The sequence below is a fragment of the Pungitius pungitius genome, chromosome 21, assembly GCF_949316345.1.
Source record: "Pungitius pungitius chromosome 21, fPunPun2.1, whole genome shotgun sequence".
Taxonomy (NCBI): domain Eukaryota; kingdom Metazoa; phylum Chordata; class Actinopteri; order Perciformes; family Gasterosteidae; genus Pungitius; species Pungitius pungitius.
The window spans coordinates 6,624,007-6,643,840 of record NC_084920.1 but is presented as its reverse complement, the minus strand read 5'-3'; the positions used below and the strand labels follow the sequence as shown (position 1 = coordinate 6,643,840).

General features: G+C 42.6%; 1 protein-coding gene across 4 annotated transcripts in view; it reads right to left on the bottom strand.

The window, feature by feature from the left end:
• Positions 1 to 6,869: 6,869 nt before the first annotated feature.
• dock1 (dedicator of cytokinesis 1) overlaps positions 6,870 to 19,834 on the bottom strand; it is a 132,205-nt gene continuing 119,240 nt past the window's right edge. For 2 of the 4 annotated variants that reach the window (XM_037464485.2, XM_037464486.2), the window contains 8 exons: positions 19,387 to 19,563; positions 18,111 to 18,194; positions 13,416 to 13,553; positions 12,338 to 12,480; positions 11,930 to 12,128; positions 10,053 to 10,236; positions 8,946 to 9,097; positions 6,870 to 8,034 (listed from right to left, as the gene is read on the bottom strand). In XM_037464485.2, coding sequence (XP_037320382.2) covers positions 7,939 to 8,034; positions 8,946 to 9,097; positions 10,053 to 10,236; positions 11,930 to 12,128; positions 12,338 to 12,480; positions 13,416 to 13,553; positions 18,111 to 18,194; positions 19,387 to 19,563 — 1,173 coding nt within the window. In that variant the 3' untranslated portion in view covers positions 6,870 to 7,938. The remainder of the gene's footprint in view (positions 8,035 to 8,945; positions 9,098 to 10,052; positions 10,237 to 11,929; positions 12,129 to 12,337; positions 12,481 to 13,415; positions 13,554 to 18,110; positions 18,195 to 19,386; positions 19,564 to 19,834) is intronic. The other 2 variants (XM_037464487.2, XM_037464488.2) reach the window with 1 other exon arrangement.

The window sequence follows — 19,834 nt, the reverse complement described above, 5'->3', positions numbered from 1 at the left end:
ACCCGCTGTAAATACACTGATACCCACTAACATTTAGATACACGCAAATATACATACATATATTAATACACTGATACCCACTAACATTTATATATACACAAATATACATAAATATATATATATAAATACACTGATACCCACTAACATTTATATACACACAAATATACATACATATATATAAATACACTGATACCCACTAACATTTAGATACATGCAAATATACATACATATATTAATACACTGATACCCACTAACATTTATATATACACAAATATACATAAATATATATATAAATATACTGATACCCACTAACATTTATATACACACAAATATACATACATATATATAAATACACTGATACCCACTAACATTTATATATACACAAATATACATATATATATAAATATACTGATACCCACTAACATTTATATACACACAAATATACATACATATATATAAATACACTGATACCCACTAACATTTATATATACACAAATATACATATATATATATAAATACACTGATACCCACTAACATTTATATATACACAAATATACATAAATATATATAAATACACTGATTCACACTAACATTAAGATGTACACAATGGATGTATGTATGTATTTAATTTATCAGGACATAATTTAACAATGAATAAAAATGTAGATTAAATCTAAACCAAATTAATTTCTCTGTTCTTTAGACCACAAAGAATCATCCTTCTGTTTTTTTCTAACTAATATTTTAGTATTTAAGTGTTTACTCACTTTCTCTTTTATTAAGACATCTTACCATCAAATAATGACAGAGGAAGAAGAAAAAAACTTTCAAAGTAAATAATCATGCTTTAAAACATGACTGTTTTCATAAGAACTAAGTCAGGTATTTAAAAGCGCATACTAATTTGATTCACTACTAATAAACAAACTTAATGTATATGATTCAGGCACAAACAGTGAAAAGTGGAAATAACAATAAAGAATAATAATATAACCAAACATCACGTCTAGACCAAACATAGTAGCATCATAAAGCCACCCCAGATGATGTCACGGCTGACTCTCTGTGTTGTCACTCATGACATTGTTATCCCATCATAATATCAGGGGAGGTTGCCATTACTTTATGATGCTATTATGTCACTGACATCACAGAGTCATCACCAGAGCATATAAATAATCCTTTCTGGTCACATATTTATATGCTCTAATGATGTGATGTGAACCAATATCGCTGGTAAAAATTGGTACATACAGTACTCTACCTGCTGTCTGCTATCGTGGTCCTTTAAATGAACACAGTGAAATGGGGATTTTTGTAAGCCACAATAACTCTAAATTCATCAATCCATTAAGTGACTGCTGCTTCAGTTCATTGGTGCAAAGATACGTAGACGTGACTTTATGCTGTAGGGTAATGGTGGGGGTCAAGGTTATTCATTTGACCTTGAAATGATACCCACGCAAGCCAGAGGTTTTTGTCAAGTTGGTAATTACTCATGTGAGCGGCGTGGTGGCAGGCAGGCAGCATGGGCTGTATCATCCAGATGAGGGCAGCATTGCTTCATGCACTATTCCTTCAGCGTCCCTTAATAAACCAAAAACTTTACAATGTCCATCCATCTGCCATGGTGTACAGCTTCCTTGGAGGCAACATATTTCAAAATACAGAATCTGATCAGTGTATTGATTTTAATTACACAGATAATATGAAATGCAGAGTTTAGAGTTTAAACTGAAAGCAATGAAATATGCTGCACTGTTTGGACGTTTCACTTGGTTCCCTGATACTAATTCTACCCCTTCTTTCATCTTGTAGCCTTGGAGATGCATATCATTTTACAAAAAAAAGTCACATTTTATTTTTAAGATATATTATAACATCAGATGTAAGCAAATCTGTGTATAATCATAATTCAATCATAAATTCTCCATTAAACAGAGCTGTAATGAAAATAGTCCTTTGCTTTTTAGTAGAACCTTAGACACGAGTTTGTCAGCAATCTATGAAAAACAGCCACCTCAAAGAATTGTAATACCTCTGAACCAGTTTAAGAATATAGATATGAGATCTCAAAGACCAAATTGGAAGACCAAATTGCACTGGGACAGCTTGCCTGTGGCACTTCTAAGTTATTTCCGCGTGAAGACGAAACAAGCTGGGAACTATGCCTCCTCATCAAACCAGCTCTCCACCCCCGATCTCTAGGTATGTCTCCTAGCAACACATCGAACCGACTGCCTGGGAAAACCCAGTGCTTCATTATAGCCTCAGCTAATATAGATCCCCAGCACTTGGCTCTCTCTCCCTCAACCCAAGACGATGTGTACAGGACGTGCATCCCGTATTCAGTGCTGGATGCAGCACAAAGTAAAGATTCAAAATGCCAACAGAGTTCTCCTGAGTTTTACAGTCCGGTGTCGACAGGTCTCTCGGTGTTCGTAAGACGTGTGACGACCGCTCCTGATAAGAATGATGGAGTGTCTGTCTGGAGGCAGGACAGAAGAACAGCAATAAAGTGTTCAATCAAAGGCTGTGCCTACTGCCAGCAGTGCAGGCGTTTGTTTTAAGCTAAGGATTAAAAATGCGGTCAGATCTGCACAATCTCCCACATGAAGACGTTTACGACGTCACTAAAAGTAGCTCAAATGGGTTTTCGGGTCAGTGATTACTGCAGTAGGGCTGCATTCAATGTTCATTTTCACCAGAAAAATGAAATTTCTTTTGCAGGCTCAGTCACCAACTATCCAGGAGCCCAATTATCAAATCAATCATTTCAGTTTGAGAGAGCACGGTTTCCACTGGGGTCCAACAACAACAACCGTATGCATCTGGAACCACAGCACGTTGGTCATGTTTCGCCAAACAAACCTACAAAATTCTAAGAGAATCCATTTACTATCAATTAAAAACTGCTAACTTGTATTTAACTCATCGAATGGCTCATTGAGTTCCAACTCCACGGTATGATGTCCTCAATGAAAAAAAGAAAAATTGAAAACGATCTATTGAGTCAGTTTACTGAAACACTTTGACAACTCTAGCGAGACAGAAAGGAACCTTGTGGTGCTGGCCCCATATTATCTGTGACATCTGCACACAACACCACACTGTCACGTTGAAGTCTACGGACTGAAGCTGCAGCTACATTTTTGGTTACAAGGAGTGAACAACGGGCAGCTCCAGATGCAATGCAAATCATTTTTATTTCTATCCAGGGAGACATTCAGAATGAAAACATGTTCATTTTAGGATTCATTTGATGGAACGTTCTTCTTTATTATACCGTAAATAGGATCAGTAAATTCAAGCAGCAAGAGGGGGATAGCATATGATAGTGAGAGAGAACTGTATACATGCTAAGGGAGTGTCGTGCAGTGGGGAATGCTCCATCAAGTGTATTAAAATAACAATTAATATTAGTTTTTCATATTCTCAAATTTGTTTTGAAATCTTTTACTTGTGTTAACTACATAGCGTCTACTAATCAAACATGCAAACTCCTTTCTGTGTCCCTTGTGCAGATGCTACCTAGAATTTGATTTATGAAATGCATTTCAAACACTGTGAGCGTGGTAGCGCGCTGACATTAGCATTTAGCTGAAAGAACTAGGGAGCCCAACAGATCTGCTATCATGAGTGTAGATGCTTATGTGCAAGGCCAAACTTATTAAAGAGGAACTTACACTAAACTCTTATAACCTATATTAGTCTTTTCCCCATACATTTATGCTGGCATCTAGCCCATTAAAGCCCAAATAAAAAACGTGCAGCAGAACTAACTCCTGAAATGCAATGTATATGAGTGCGTATCCCATTCACTACAGCAACCACTAACCGTGACCATTACTAGCTATGGTAGTAGTAGTTCATTTGGGGAAATAGCCAATGAAAATCCCACAGACAGCCGCAATTGGATATAAGCAAGACTGTTGATTTATGGTAATATCGTCCAATTTCATTATACGCAAGACATTTACGGAGAAGCATGCACATTTGCAGCCTCCCGGCAAACGAAAGTTTGTCATGAGGGAAGTAAAATATACACATTATTCCAGGCTGAAGTGACAAATGAGACAGGGATAGAAAACGCTGTAAATACATTTCTCCTCGAGAGAAGGAGCTGGCTCACCCCCCCCCCCCCCCAAAGCGTCTGGAAAACCTCTCAATTAAGCAGTGCATTTCCCTGTGCTTTGCGGAGAGAGGGAGAAGCATAATGCCTGAGCACAAATCACTGAGAGGCCTATTGAAATAGCTGCCAGTATATGTGATATTACCGCTGCCGAAATGCCTCACCCTGTATCCCTTTTCAATTGAGTGCGCATTGGGTATTCTTTATAAGTGAATTAAGCTGCTGGTTGAACTTTTTATTCCCGCCTCACAGTTTGAACAGATTGTGCCCATCATTGATATACAATAAGGTATGAGTGGATATTAAAAAATGATTTTGTTTTACAACTCATCCTAAAACTTTTTAATGCCCAAATGAAATCAAAAAAGGTAAATTGATCTAAATTATGTAGACATGAATACTAAGGGATTGGTTGCATATGCAGGAATTGCATCCTTTAGTCATGACCTTGAAATTATACCCACGCAAACCAGAGGTTTCTGTCAAGTTGGTTTCCAGAAAGGAAATCTTCCAAAACCCACTTCTCTTGCAGTTTGAAGCACGTCTCCTCACAGGATTTTCTGTGCGTTTGAGTGGCCTGCCCCTCCACAGTGATCCCGCCACGATCATTCCTTTGACACGCTTTCACCAAAATGCTCTTGGTAAAATCAACCACAGTTGAAAGGACCACGTTTTTTCTTCTATGCAGTGTCTTCGTCTCAGCTATAGAACCATGAATCCCCTCCACAGGCAAATACTGGCCCATTTACAGCTGTGATACTTATTAAGACCGATTCCACTGGCCTTTGTTGCATTTTAGTAATCTCGTTCCAAAGCTACGGTGTAGCTTTTGCCGGGACATTGACTGAGCATCTCATGAAAATGACTGCTATGTAAAGACAGGATAGGCATTTTTAACAAAAGACATTCAACGTGTCACAATAAGATTTGTAAATAAAACAGTAATGGCTGAATTCAGTTCCATGGCCCTGGTGTTACGCACACCACCTCACTAACACACAAGGTTATTTAAAGAGTTATAACAAAGCTTTTATATGCATTAAAGTGATTTCATAGACATTTATTTGCGTTCCATTTAAGATGAGTTTGTCAAGAATTGCTCTGACTCTCATTCAATGTGTTCAAAGTCAGTGGAGGAGGTAAATGTTTTTTAGAAGCACTTTGTGTATCTTAAAGATATTAATGGCCCGCCTGTAACTGTCTTTGTGGCGTTTAGTGGTGCATTGGACAACCTCCTACATTCCCGATTGCAGCCATTGATCGGTGATTAGTAGTGTTCGTCAAGCTAGCGCCACTTAATGGTCATTCAATTCTCCTCACGTGGCACCTTTTTACACTCCTATGGCTTCTCACATAGAATCAATTGGAAACCGTGAATCCCAACGGTTTGATGTTCAAGGTACCATGCAGTGGGTCGAAGGAGCATTAGCACAGAGGAAAAGGCTTTAATGATCCCCCTCGTGTTTTTGTTATCAGAACTGCGTAAATGTTTTGCACGGCCCTCTTCCGAGGAAAGGGTAATGGTCCATGGAGATAGTCGGGTAGTTTGAAAACGAGGGAGTGAAACCATGAGAGGAAATAACATTGGTATGATAGTAGAACTTGCATTTTTATGGAATATTACTTACTCAATTTCTTTTCGTTTGCAGAGCAATTTATCATCTAGACAGGTACTACATGGTCAAATAGAGGTCCTACGGAGCACACACTGTACCTTGCATTCATATTAATGTCTACACAACAAAAGTACCCCCTCATGAGGATTAAATGGATTTTATTTCTAAACTCACAAGGAAAGAGGGCGGGCGTAGGATTGGTACAGAAAGCATGACCGGAAACAGAATGGATTCTGGAGGAGTATCATAATGTTTTTTCAAACCTTTACCACCATTATTCATTCTAGATTTGTTCAGTGGAGAATTGCAGTTAAATCTCTTACGACTGCCTTTCCCAAAGAAAACTCCAAGGGAAAAGATGTCACTCAGTGTTCCCAATCATTACAACAGAGCTTCAGGAACTGCAACTTTTTCTGAGGTTGAAGAAGACACCTTCAAACAACAGACGAGGAACAGGCCCACTCACAAGGTGACGGCAGAATAAGAGAGCAGAGCAATATGATGCACCTTCAAACTCACTTCAAAGAGGGCCTATCACCTGCTTATTAAACGATGCACAGGGCTGTGAATAGATTGACAAAATGTGACTGAGGATTCATGTTCAATTCAGGCAATTCAGAGGCCCAAAATGTGATATAATCACGAAACTTAAGAAACAATGTGAAAAAAAATATTTTGCATCCAGTAAGATTTATCTAAGTTTTCAACATTTTGTCATCAATGTTGCATCAAGCACCTGATACACCGGACTGTTTGAATTAGTCTAGAGAATCCTGACTTCAGTGACCGCACCAGAAGAAATGAAACGGCTTCATTTTGCATTTTCCAAATCAACGGTTTGAATAATAGATAAATACTCAGCAGGCATTTATGAAATAAGGCCATTTTCAGGATTTCCTTATACTCAAATTGAATAATACTTATATTATTATACTACACATAATAAAAAGGCATTGAGTAAAGGCGACATCTCCAATAAAAAAAAAAATCATGACCGTGAAAAAATAATAACAATCACTGAAGTATATATTTGTCAAGTTATTCAACACCCAAAGTGATTATCTTATTTAAACGCAGGGTTATTACACATGCGGAGCCAATAAACCACAATTTGAATAGAAAAATTATGACCTTCGGCGGTTTCTATTAAACAGAAAAAGAAAATCTATGCAGAGGATGCTACTGAGATACATTTCAAATACTGGCCAGATTTGCACTTCCAGCTTTGAAAAAGAGAAACAGTGAGCCTACACAATATGTAGATTGCATTAACCGAGATAGAAGACGTTCCGCGCCGGTGTTGACAGGGATGCGTCGGTTGTGACAGCTGTCACTCAAGCAGGCAGGAGGCTTTGTTACCGAGGGAAGGATTTGAGAAACACAGAAAACACTGGCGTCTATTTCCGACTTCTCTCGCAGTCGACACAAATAATGAGGCGGATATGTTCCTTTTGAAAATACGTACATTTGAAAGTTTATTCTGAAGTCATGTCAGTAGTGAATTGAGAACAGTCAATATTATTAAAAACAAGGTTAAAGCAATCTAGGACAGGTTCTGAACAATGATAATGCAATAGGAGTCAGTTATATGTGCACTACAAAATGTAACCAATGAATCCATGATAGGTTATCACACGCCAACTCAGTAAAGTCCCTCTCAATTCAAAACCTACAAGCCCTTTTTTTTGTCTTATAAATGCCACGTTATATAATGGAACGTTAATACAAAAAGATAAACGAACATACAAAAAAAAAAAAAAAACTGAAATAAAATAAAATCATATATACAAACCTCTGTACATAGTGGGAATATAATTAAAAGAGATTATTTAATGAGATATATGCTCCCACAGGCTTGAGAGTGGGTCAACTTTGTAAAGCTGTTGGTCCAGGTCGCATCTGTCTGAACACAATGTCCCGGGGGAGTCTGTGGGGGACATGGGGTCAACAAACTCAGTAACCACTCATTCAACATGCCACCTGCTGCACACCATTCCTCAAACTGTGGGCAAAAAGAGATGGAAAGAAATGGGAAAAGAAAACATGATAGGAAGGGGCGTGCTGCGGTGAGGTATTGATCTTGTCAAGCCGGGACTGGGGGGGAGGGGACGCGTGGGAATAAACAGCCGCCATTCAGTGGGAGCGGTTGGGGTGGTTTGTGTCGTTTGGTCCTTATGTCAGCGTCTCTGTTCACTGTACAATCCCTGAATCGATGGAGGCCTGCTTCCTGGTGGTCTTGGGAGGAGGTGGCGGAGGGGTCTTGCTGGGCAGGGGAGGTGGAAGATGCTGCAAATAGACCAATCAGTAACATTGAATTTAACCCTCTTATAAAGACTATTTCCACACATTCAAAACTCTTTGGATTTAAAGGCTCCCAATTTGAACAGCAAATCGTGTTGATAGGAGCCTAACGTCTTAAGATTGACACTATGTCAGATCAGTTGATTATCGTGTCCTAAATAGTCAAGATAGTTACACACAGACAACATTATCCATCGAGACAGCTCATGTCTACTAGATCTGGCCATAATGCCGCGGACAATGTAAACCTCAGCTGTAAACAGTTGAAAAAGTCAAATGCTTAAGTTTCTGTAGTGAAATTACAGACTGTAAAAGACTGTCACTCAGCCTGAACGTCGCCCTACGCCACACTGCTGTCCGCCCGCTGCCACGCTGTCTGCAGACCCTGCGTTCTACTACCTGTCCCCTGACTCCGGGCAGTGGATAAATAACATTAGTCAACGTGGCGGCCGGGCGAGAGGATGCCTGGCGGAAACGTTGGTAAACGCGGAGACGAGCCGCTGATTAAGAGCAGCGGGAGAGCTCCTGATGGATGTGAGAGGTAAAGTAATCATCCGATCAATCACCTATGAGCACCGGACCGGCTGGAGGGGTGGCAGGTATAAATAACAGCAGGGTGGACAGGCGTGCGTAGGCCCTCGCTGCTAACTGACTGATTCCTACAGCCTTCGATGACACAACGAAACGCGCATTTGTGAGTGTGAAACATGCAAGGACACACCTACACACATGCACGCACGCACGCACACACACACGCGTTAGGACTGCACACACCAGGTCAAGGCTCACTGGAGGAGGTTGACCCGGATGTCGAGTGCACGTGGCCGCCCCTATGCTTCATTAGAAGTGCCAGGCATCATTAAGGGGTTACTCTCGTCCCTAATTAAAACACCTACCCTTTGATGTGGTGGGGGAGGAGGAGGCGTGGAGGGACTCGTCAAGTCTTGATTATCCAGCAGGTTGCCGTAATCAGCATTGCTGCCTTTCACCGGCAGTGGGGGAGGGGTTCCACCTTTGTCAGAACAGCCCATCCCGTTGAGGTCCAGACCTGTGTGGGAGAGGGCGCTCATCAGATCACATTCCAGCCCCAGACTACAGTGCGTGGAGTTTAGGAGGGACCCAAAGTAGATCACATAACCTGGTGGATTTAACCGTCATTAAGACTAAATGCATCTTTTAAAGGAACAACAAATAATTTGAGGAAAACATTGTTTTAATAAGGCCAAATTCCCTCACCCACTTAGGGAGCAACTTCGTTGATTCTACTTGTTAAGATCGGTTCAGTAGTCACATGGAGTGCTACTGCTGCATAACATCTTCAGGGGCCGAGGATCTTAAAAGACCACAGTATAAACATATGATAATACATATCTTATTGTAATATGTCAAGTGTCACCACTACTGTATAAGGGAAAGCATTTCAAACTGAGAGCGGGTCTTTGAAGTTTGGGGATTACCAGGGATGGAGGTTAAAAAAAAAAGTTGCTACGCTATTAGAGTTGCATTATGCGGGCCTGACACATCCTATCTTACCTTTTCTTATCTTATACAAACAACTTAAATTCAGGATCTAGCAGCCCTGTTTATATCAAAAGAAGCATCTGCAATTTCCCTGACAGAAGCGCAACACGAAACAAACAAAGTTCTTCTTTTCAGCTGCTGCTGCGGATTAGATAGAAATCCTGTGACAAAGTGCAGAAGCATTGCATACGAATGTGACGCCGAGTGCCTCAAATTGTGAACAACTCGAATGTTAAAGCTGATAAGACAGTTACCACATTGACCCCATTCAGAGTGATTCTAGTTTCAGCATTCAGCCTATAGAGGTAAATGTGTGGAGCTGCTGGCCATGAGTTGCAATGGAATTTAAACAATTGTAGCCGACATTTGTTTAAAGGTCCAACTGGGCATCATTACGTGTACCGCAGGCATGTAGTAACAGTGGTGCAAGACGGAAAACAAGCTCAGACGGAAGATGACAGAGATGATGCAATCGCTCATACTGGAAACAGTGTGCAGGCTGGAGGAGAGTTTGTTCCTTGGTGTGATTGGCGGGGGCCCCGGCGAGGAGGAGGAGTTTGAGGAAGAAGAAGAAGAAGGGGGTCCAGGGGACACGGAGAGGCGACGGTCTCCACTAATCTGGTTGAGAACTTGACTCCTTGGTCTCTGAGGCCGCAGGGGGCTGATCTGTATGATCGGAAACAAAAACAAGACCTCAGGGAACGAGTCGTAACAGAGTACTCCGAGTCAAACAACCTCAAGTACCCCGGTCAATGGAAAACAGAACAAAGAACAAAATGGGTTAGTAAAACTCCCTCCATGTCCTTTTAATGAGAAAAATACTTTAACACCTGTTTTGGGACTATTGTGTGTGAATCCACACGCATATTGAGAGGACTATTTGTGAAACCATTTGGATTCATTGCAATAGCTTATTTGTAATTACACTCATGAAACGCCACATTCTGCCACCGTTATTATGGCAGGAATTTGAAAATGATAAGAAGTGTCCTGAAGGGCCCCATTTACAAACATCTATCGTAATGGGGGAGATGCTGGAAAATATCAACACGCTTCATCTGGGGATGCCGACCCCCCCCCACTGAACACCAAAATACACAAAACTGACCGAGGGGAGGAAAGGCGATTTTCCAGATTTGTGTGTTCCAGATTAGAACCTTAGCCAAAACTGCACTACGCTACAACTCACAACTAACAGCTCATTAGACACAAGAGACCCTCGAACATCGAGGCAAGAGGCTCCTATCACGAGGCAGACCGCTCCACTGCTGCCAGGGGCCTCTTTTGAATCCCACTGGGATCCCTTATCTCGTTGCCGCTAGCCGGTGAGAACTGGCCCAATGGCCAAGCAGAGCAGAGTTACACTTCTGCTGTCATGGACACAGCGCCGATGAAGAGGGACTTGAGCGCAGGAGAGGGAGAGAGAGAGAGAGGGGGGGGGGGGGGGGGGTAGTGGTACATATAGTGCAATGCTTCAAATGCTTGTAATGCAATGCTTCTAAACACCTAAAGATATGGAAAGCAAATTTGATCCCGATCTACACATTGTCATGTGGTGTATGAAACAAGACAGTGGTGTTGTAGAGAAGCTCTTGTGGAATCCAAAAGGGAAATGACTCAGCCTGAATATCTCATGGTGCATTAGATATGAAGTATTCTTGGCTTCAAGACGGTGGTACTGAACAAACATGTTCTCACAACCAACAGGTCAGAGGCCCCGATTGCTTTAAACGACGGCGCTCTATATATCTGCGGGTCAGTTTGCATCTATCACATTGTGTCTGCACGCTGTCCGGAAATGTAACAGTTTCCACTGGTTTCATGCACACGCAGTTTAGTTTCATGGTGAAACCCTACATCCCATCCCGCACACTCCGCTCTGCATCTGCCAAGCGGCTTGTTCCTCCCTCTTTGAGAGAAAAGCACTCGGCGAGATCGCGACTCTTTGCTGTCCTGGCTCCCAGATGGTGGAATGAGCTCTCTGATGACATCAGGACCACAGAGAGCCTCTACATCTTCCGTCGAAAACTCAAGACACACCTGGTAGCACTTAAATTGTACTTATAATGGCACTTTTCTATAACATGTTTTGAAACTGCTTATTTGATGAAAATTGTACTTTCTCGTTACTTGTTCTTTTGAGTTTGTATCTCTATGTGGAAATGCACTTATTGTAAGTCGCTTTGGATAAAAGCGTCAGCTAAATGACATGTAATGTAAAGTTTCAAAATAAAATTTGAGTTTACGTTGATGTCAGACAGGTGCGGATGCTGATCGGCCCTGTCATTGCACTTGCGTAGGACAGAGCACGAGAGACAAGCAGGAGAATGCAAAATGGACAAACAACGTTTCTCCGTACCGTCTCTGACAGTATGACAGCTTCGGCGTGCTGCAGAGGGATCTCAGTGGTCTTCAGCTCTTTGTCAAAGATCTCTTGGTGCTTGCTGTTCCTCTTCTCCTTCTTTCTGTCCTTGCGCTCCCTCTCAGACTCGTCGCGATCCAGCTTGTCCTGAGACTTGTTGTGCAGTTTCTTTGGCAGAAGAGGCTCCAGGGCAAAGCTGAAACGAAGAGCAAACAGCCCAAGATGGTCAACAACATGAGTGTTAGTTTGATTTAGAAAGCTGGTTAGATTGTGTTGTAACCACATCCTCAGGAATCCTCGTGGGAGGAGGGAAATTTTAAACAGCCGCACACTGCTAGAGTGGGATGACCAAAGGCTAAAGAAAGATGTGAGGCATCTTTCGCCTGGAAGAATGCTGCGCGTTACCCATCGGAGCCGGGCCCGGAGGGGGAGTTGTCGGAGGAGATGGAGGTGACTGAAGCCACCGACAGCGGCCTCTGGGAGGAAGGCATCGTGAAGGAGCGCACCATGGAGTGAGGACGAGAGCCCCTTCGCTCGTCTGCTGCCGGCTGGAAAAAACAGGAAAGAATTCAGCTCAAAAGTCACCGCCTGCTTGGTTACTGTGCTATTATGACGGAGCTACTATTTCGGTACTTCTGTTTTTTTTTTTTTTAATGCTGAAGAGGGTCCATCACTCATCCGATGGGATAACCTTATTATCACACCCTAGAAAGCTATGGCCTTTCTCTCATTTGAGAGGTCAGCGCCCACTCCCTTTAAATTGAGCAATGGTGCCTTTACCCTGGGCAAGATTACAGGGAAAGCTTGGCCAAGCAACAATTAAATCTGTAAAGGAGGCCAGAGGCGGGAGGAAATCCCCGCCAGCATCCCACTGCCAACAAGCTGACTTCAGCTAAAAGTAAAAGCAAGTATGACACACATGTCCTGAGTTCATTTGGAGGACTTGCTGTACTGGACTGAACAAGTAATTAATAATGGATGTGTTACTTATGATCATGGTCTTGACATCAGCTCTTTGATTTATCTTTTCTGAATAGTGATTATTTACGCTTTTCCTTTATCAGATCTAAGGATTTAAGATTTTACGAACCTGCACGGCATATTTTGGCACAGAGCTATGAGAACTTTTAAAAGGAAAACCAGTTAGCTTTATAGAAGGTCGCAGACAACAATTAAACAGAGACCATGGCTTCAATGTGGTCTGCCACCACTCCCCCTCAAAGAAAAAAAAAAACTTCAGGGGACCAGTAAAAAGTTTGGGCACATTTCTCATTAAATTGAGTGAGAAAATGTGTCCAAACTTTTGACTGGTTCTGATCGATATAACAAAATCTTCCATTTCCTCAAAAATCCTCAGACACACAACACCTGAGGAAATAAACGTAACCGCTTCAGATTCCATTAGTTGCTGGCGGAAAGGACCACACTGAGCCACAAAGCACTTATGTATCAAGACGGCTCAAAAACAGGCAAAAGCTCTTACCAAGGTTTTCACCCCGTACTGTTTCTCCACCTTCTCCCGCAGCTGTTTGAAGCAGGCCTCCAAGCGATCGTGGAAAGGCCTCAGGGCCTCTGTGACCTTCTCCCCGTGGATGCGGACACCTTCGGAGAGGTGCGGGATCTATTCGGGTGCAAAAACAGCATTAGGAAACACTCCTCCCGAGCGAAGAAATGAGAGGTTCTTCATTCAGGAAAGAAATCCCCGCCAAGTACATCCAATTTAAGCCATGCGGCCCCTGAAAATATCACTACAACCTTGTCCAGGGGGAAGTGGAAGGCTGTTGCCATGACACCCCCCTCACCCTCAAACATCAACCCGTAACACAGGTATATTCAGCAAGGCGATGAATGCTTTGTATATATGAACTGCATGTGATGGATGTTTATCTCGCACCTCTGATGCAAATGAGGGATCCCACTGCCCTCTTTCACAGCACACTGCTGCCACGAGGCAGGTGGTGAATAGCCAAATCTAAAACACCGAGCAGAAGCATCTCAGGAAGAAGGAAAGAGAAGGGGACAGAGAGAGTGAGAGAGAGCTATAGAGAGAGAGGTAGAGTGAAATTGCTGAAACACTAGTAATTAGGAAACCCCCGATCCACAGTGAGAGTCAGCAGGGTCCACCAACTAAATCTGACAAGAGGAAGAAGCGTCATCCCTTGGGAAGATGGCATATTAGAGCTTCTTTTTTCCCCTCTCACCTTGGGTTGAAATTATGGGTTAAACTCATATTTTTCAGAACCTGGTATTCTAGTGCTACATGCCATCTCTGGCCACGGTAAGGCGGGGACAACTGCACGATAACTCGACAGAAACCCACAAAGATGTTACACTTGGCCGTGGTAATGACAGGCTCTCTTTTCCATGGCAACTGTGAAAATTCTCCCTCGCTCTCTCTCGCCCCTGTAAGTGAGACATACTGTTAAGAGGTAAGAAAAGCAGCTTGTGCTTTTATGCTTATGAATAAATAAAAACAAAAAGAAAATTCTATAAAACCACATCAGAGGGGATTTAAGTTCAAGTTAATCAATGCAGTCAGAGTGGTGTATTTTCACATGTGGAAAACAAGGCAACACTTAACTGCAGAGTGCATCTTGGGCTTCATCCGAAAGTACAGTAGCTTTTACTGCTAACAAATTCACCTAGGCCTTGAGCAAACAGCACAAAGCATCTCCTCTGAGTACAAAGTGTGTGAAGGATCCGGAAAAAGATGGGCCGTTAAAGAGAAGAAGTGTGTGTGTGTATGCGTGTGTGTGTGTGTGTGGGGGGGGGGGGGTCTGCTAACCTGTGATTCCCTAGAGACTGCTTTCCTTTCTTCCTTTTCTCTGAGGGCAAACTGCCCCTCCACAGTGAGCTTTAGCAAGAACCGACTTCACTCGGTTGGCACACAACTCCAATGCAGTTTTGTGACGCAACCTTTTGTAATAGTCTCAAACGGGGGGTGTTTATTTACACACGGCGCGCTTATTAACCGAGAAAAAAATTGAGTGATGCAGGGAAACATAATGAAACTATAATGTTGGCTGCAGGTTCTCAACCATACAGCTCACGACAATAATACATCCATGCATTGCATAAAAAGAGGAGCCTGTATTTCTTGGCCTGAAAAGAAATACTACATAAATACTACATAAATATTTTATTGGATATTTCACTCTAGAACAAAGCCAAAGCTCTGAAAGATCAATGAGAGAAGGCTACGGACACCCCGCAAGGATTTCCGCTGGTATCTTCCCCGAGGAGGAGGCAGCGAGAGAAAGAGGAACGGGGAAAGCAAAGATAGGGTTAGGAGTGAGAGAAGGAAAGGGAGGGCGGCAGGGAGAGGAGTCAGGAAGGACCAAGTGTTGTGAGATGAAAAACAGCAAGAGTGGAAGCTGAGGCGAGATCCGTGTCTCTCAGGATACCCGCATCTTTTTATAGGCCGTGGGATGATTGAGCGCGGCTGAGTGCCGGCATGGCAACAGCATTCTGCTTGGTGGATGCACAGAGATGAGCCCGAGACACATGCAAGACACTTGAGACTCAAGGTTGCTAACACACGGAACTATGCAAATTGAGCAGTTTTAATCACATATGTGGAGTTTTGAATGCAGTTTTCATTCTGCTCCAGCGCGGTGATGGACACAGTGGTTATGATTCGAGATATCAGCCTGCAATATCACTCACTCACAAGCTGACGTCGCCTAATGAGAACTAGGGCGTTATTTATAAAAAACAGAGATATTTCTACATTTACTGCTAAAATGCAAGGCCAGAGATTTGGTACGGTCATCTCAGCAGGCATTGAGGGCCACATGTCACAGCAACATTACCCCCGAAAATAAAAGTTGCACCAAGCACAACACAATTGTCACTAAACAAGTGCACAACTTGCAGTGAGCAAGTTTGAGGTGCAAATTCAGACATCTATACAGAGCGTTTGCTAATTATAACCAGAGAACACAGAAAACAAATGCTTTGTGTTTGCCAGGGAGATTTTTACAATACCTAATTTCCTGATTTCCAGTTGCTCATTTCCTCCTTAATTACTAGACAAAGACAATGGATGTTGCAGAATAACAGTGCACACTGGCTCATTTTGAACTGTTTAGTTTGTTCATCGGACCAGGCTCGCCTTCAATTTGTCTTATTTAGAAAGATTCCAGACGGGAGACAGACAAGAATCTGACGAGGAGCCAGCCGATACCGTTTCCAATCAACCACTGGGCTTTAATCATCACTTTAAAAGCTTCTTGCTGTGCGTGTTTTCCGTGGGCTTTGCAAACACAGTTCGGCGTGTTCCTGTGAATGTGGAAGACACACACCGCCGTGACGTGCAACACTTTAGTTGGCTCGGTGGGAGGGAAGATGTTTAGGTCTGGTTGTATACTCCCCCCATGTCAAACATAATGTTTTATTCACTTCTTTCTACAAGTAGTGAAGTAGCGACAACGTGTATTTTTAGGTTACCCTCACCTGCTTTGTCAACTTCTTCAATTAGCGATTACGTACATTTCCAAACCATCAAAAAAAAATATGGCAAAACAGCACAAACAACTACATTGGAAATAGTAATCATGAAAACAATCTCAAAGGAAAAATCAATATGCAAGCAGCATCACACATGGCATCAAATAAGAAGTAAATGTATTCCTGTGTGAGTCATCGTACCTTCAGAGACATAAAGGTGTCACAAGCACAAAAAAAAAATGGTTTTCAGGTACGGTGGGGCTTCTGCCAGAGACTCAGAGCACAAAGTTGACCTAATTTACAACAACAGTGGAACAACTTTTGCAAATTCAATTGAGTTCCTTTTTCTTCTTGCAGCTACAAGAAGCAAGCACTTCTCTCCGTGCTCTCCTCCTGGGCAAAACCACAAGGAAGCTTCCCGATTATTAAAGTGACCCGTAGTTCAGAGCTAAAAAGTCGGGGGTGAGTAATGCAATTTTTTTTTTAAAAGCAAAACAAATCTGAAGATTTTGTTCAGCTTCTCTAAAATCCCAAAGCAAGGGATCCTTTGTTATTCCACTAGAAAGCGGGAGTATATTATTTAAAGATGAGCCCCAAATGGGCTAAAGGGCTTTGGAGTTCGATAGTAAGCTGTTAAACAGCATGTGCAGAGTTGCATTTCAACAAAAAGTGTGTGTGTGTGTGTGTTTGTCTGCTGCATGTGCACTTACTGCAGGCTAAGTGAGGTTGCAGAACTCGCAAAAAAAAAAAAACATGCCGATGCTGATCCCGCTGTGGAGCATCCTCCCAAACCTCAGAATGTTTGCTTCAGCACTCTCATCCTCGCAATCGTCTCCAATGGACTCCTTAGCACACTTTCTCACTCCAGCTACAGTCATTGGACACTCACTAGTTCTTCAGATTACATTTTCAGCTGTAACCTTTCAGAGTCTTTCTGGAGCAGCGGCGCATTAGTAAGGAGATAACATTCCGGGTTTGAATGTCATAATATAATAAACAGAACAAGTGTTCTTCAGCATTCAAACCCTCCGCCACTCTGTGGCTACAGCATTGAGCCCTTCCACCCACAAACCCACTCCGCATGGCTCCCAGGACGGCAAGGGCTGAGCCGGTGGCTGACAGTTCATGGTGCTGCAGGGTGCAACCAACCAGGGCTGGTGCTATCGGACCACCAGAGGGGCAGCTGCCAGCTGGCACGTGGGGCACAAATGCACTCAAACGTACACATGGCCTGACCGGCTGCATCAACAAAGCATGGAAGGAGCTCGGATTATGAGAGAGAGAGGGAGAGATAGAGAGAGAGAGAGAGAGAAAGAGGATGTTTTGAATTCACACTCTGAACAACATGAACATAGAAGGCCAATGGGTTTTCCGGCACCAGAGAAGCCAAGTGAATAGCCCAAAGCAAAACCAAAGAGTTTAAAAAAGCTCGGGGATGCGTAAAGGCAAAGTGGCTTGAATGCATATTTTCATGCACTTCGTACCATGTAATGATTTTCTGCCTGCAGGCTATGCCTGCCTTTACTTTAACGTGTGCCATGAAAGAAGAATTACCGCGTGATGAGAAACAGTCGCCTTTAATGTAAACAAGCTTGTTATTTGTAATGAGCAGACCATGTGACTCCTCCATGAAGCATGACACCTTTGGCGACACAGACAGATTGATGCTTTACCATGATCACATGCACTCAACATAGAACCTGATAAGCATCGTGCAGTTTAGGCTCACCTGCCAGGCAATTAAGTCCTTTAGTTTCTCTATCTTCTCAAGGTCCTCTGGATGTTCCTGCATGTACTTATCATTGAAGAAAGCCTGGGGAAGAGGGAGAGGTTACTGGAGTAAGTCTGTTTATACAAGGTGAGCAAAAGGAGAAGTGAGTACAGGGGAAGAGTGAAAGAGCAAAAGATGTGAAGAGGAATATAAATAAAATGAGAAACGTCAAGTGAAAGGGGACAGCAACGGGATGGGTCGTTCAGATGAGAAAAACTTCTGTCTTTCCTCCATCACCTGTCCCGTTTTGCGGAGATGGAGCAACCCGAGAGCAAAGGATTCACGTCTCCGCTCCTCTGACTCACGGTGCACCGCTTCACAAGTCCAATATGAATCTATTCCAGGTTGTGGTACTAGCTGGGAACCAACATCACTTTTTTCATTGAAAAGCGGTTTTCCTTTCCCACAGGAGTTGCTATTGTGTTATGGTGAATTGAATGTGCAGCTCACAAACCAGTGAGAACAGTAGAAATGTTATGAAAAAAACAGGGACATGGAAGATTGAGTTTTTCATGGGGAAAAAAGGCTTGGTTCACAAAAACTGATTTATGATGAAATGAAAAACAATATGTTACCGCCAAAAATGTTACGGCTGCTGGGATGACTTTAAATATGCATGAGATCATCATTTTAATGCATAGCACCATATCAAATCTGGCAGAAGAAATCTGTAAGAATTGTTTGAATATGCTTGATGTTTTAGAAATGTATTAACATTTTAAGAAATGTATATTTTGGGGAAAATCTGATGGGCAACATGGGTAATTCGCCTATTGCTTCTCTCTTTGAGGGCTAGACGAAGCAGCAGGCGGCTAGTTGGCTAGTTGGCTTAGCATAAAGAAAAGGGAACAGCAACATTGGCTCTTAGTAAGGGTAACAACATCTGCCCATCAGGACCTCTGAAGCTCACTAATTAACACGTTCTGTCTCTTGAAGTGCAAAAACAAAGGCGTGTGGGTTTATGTGCTACATAAATTGCCTGGCAAATGCACTGTGACAACAAGACTTCAGGAAGTTGTGCAAGGCGTGTAATGAGCTTCAGAGGTGCAGGTCGGCACATTTCGACGCCTTAGAGGAGAAGCAGGTTAGCTGCTCCCCTCTGAACAGACATTCATATTCTGATTTGTTTGGAACCAATAAAAGTCCTTTTTATAACTGTTCACCTAAATGTACTCAGGTTGAGATCATACAGGTATAGAAAAGAGAGACAGGTATTTTTATTGTAGTCGACTACCTTCTCGTAGTTGGTGAAACCTCCCATAACAGCCGGGTCGACGATCCCGTTCAGCAGCATGGAGAGAGGGTTGATAGGAAGGTTGGAGTCGTTGAGGTGCCTCTGGACCATGCTGCTAATCTTCTCATTGGTCAGCTGCATTGTTTCAATGGCGTTCTCCAGGGGGCTGATCTCCTCCTGTGCAGCAGGAGGGAAAAGGGTCGTCAAAAATTCAGCTTTCGTGCACGCAAATGGAGACGGTCTCTATAATTCCAATGATCGGGCTGAGTTCACTGACTGGGGATAGTTGCTGAGAAAACCTTAAGTACGAGCATAACTCAGAAAGGATAGAGGAGCAATGAATCATTTTCCACTGCGCCCATACGTGAACCTGCAACTGTCAAGTCAGGATGGATGGCACTTTGGTCTTTCCGTTCCCGTGTCAAGAAAACACGATTGGCTATTCTGA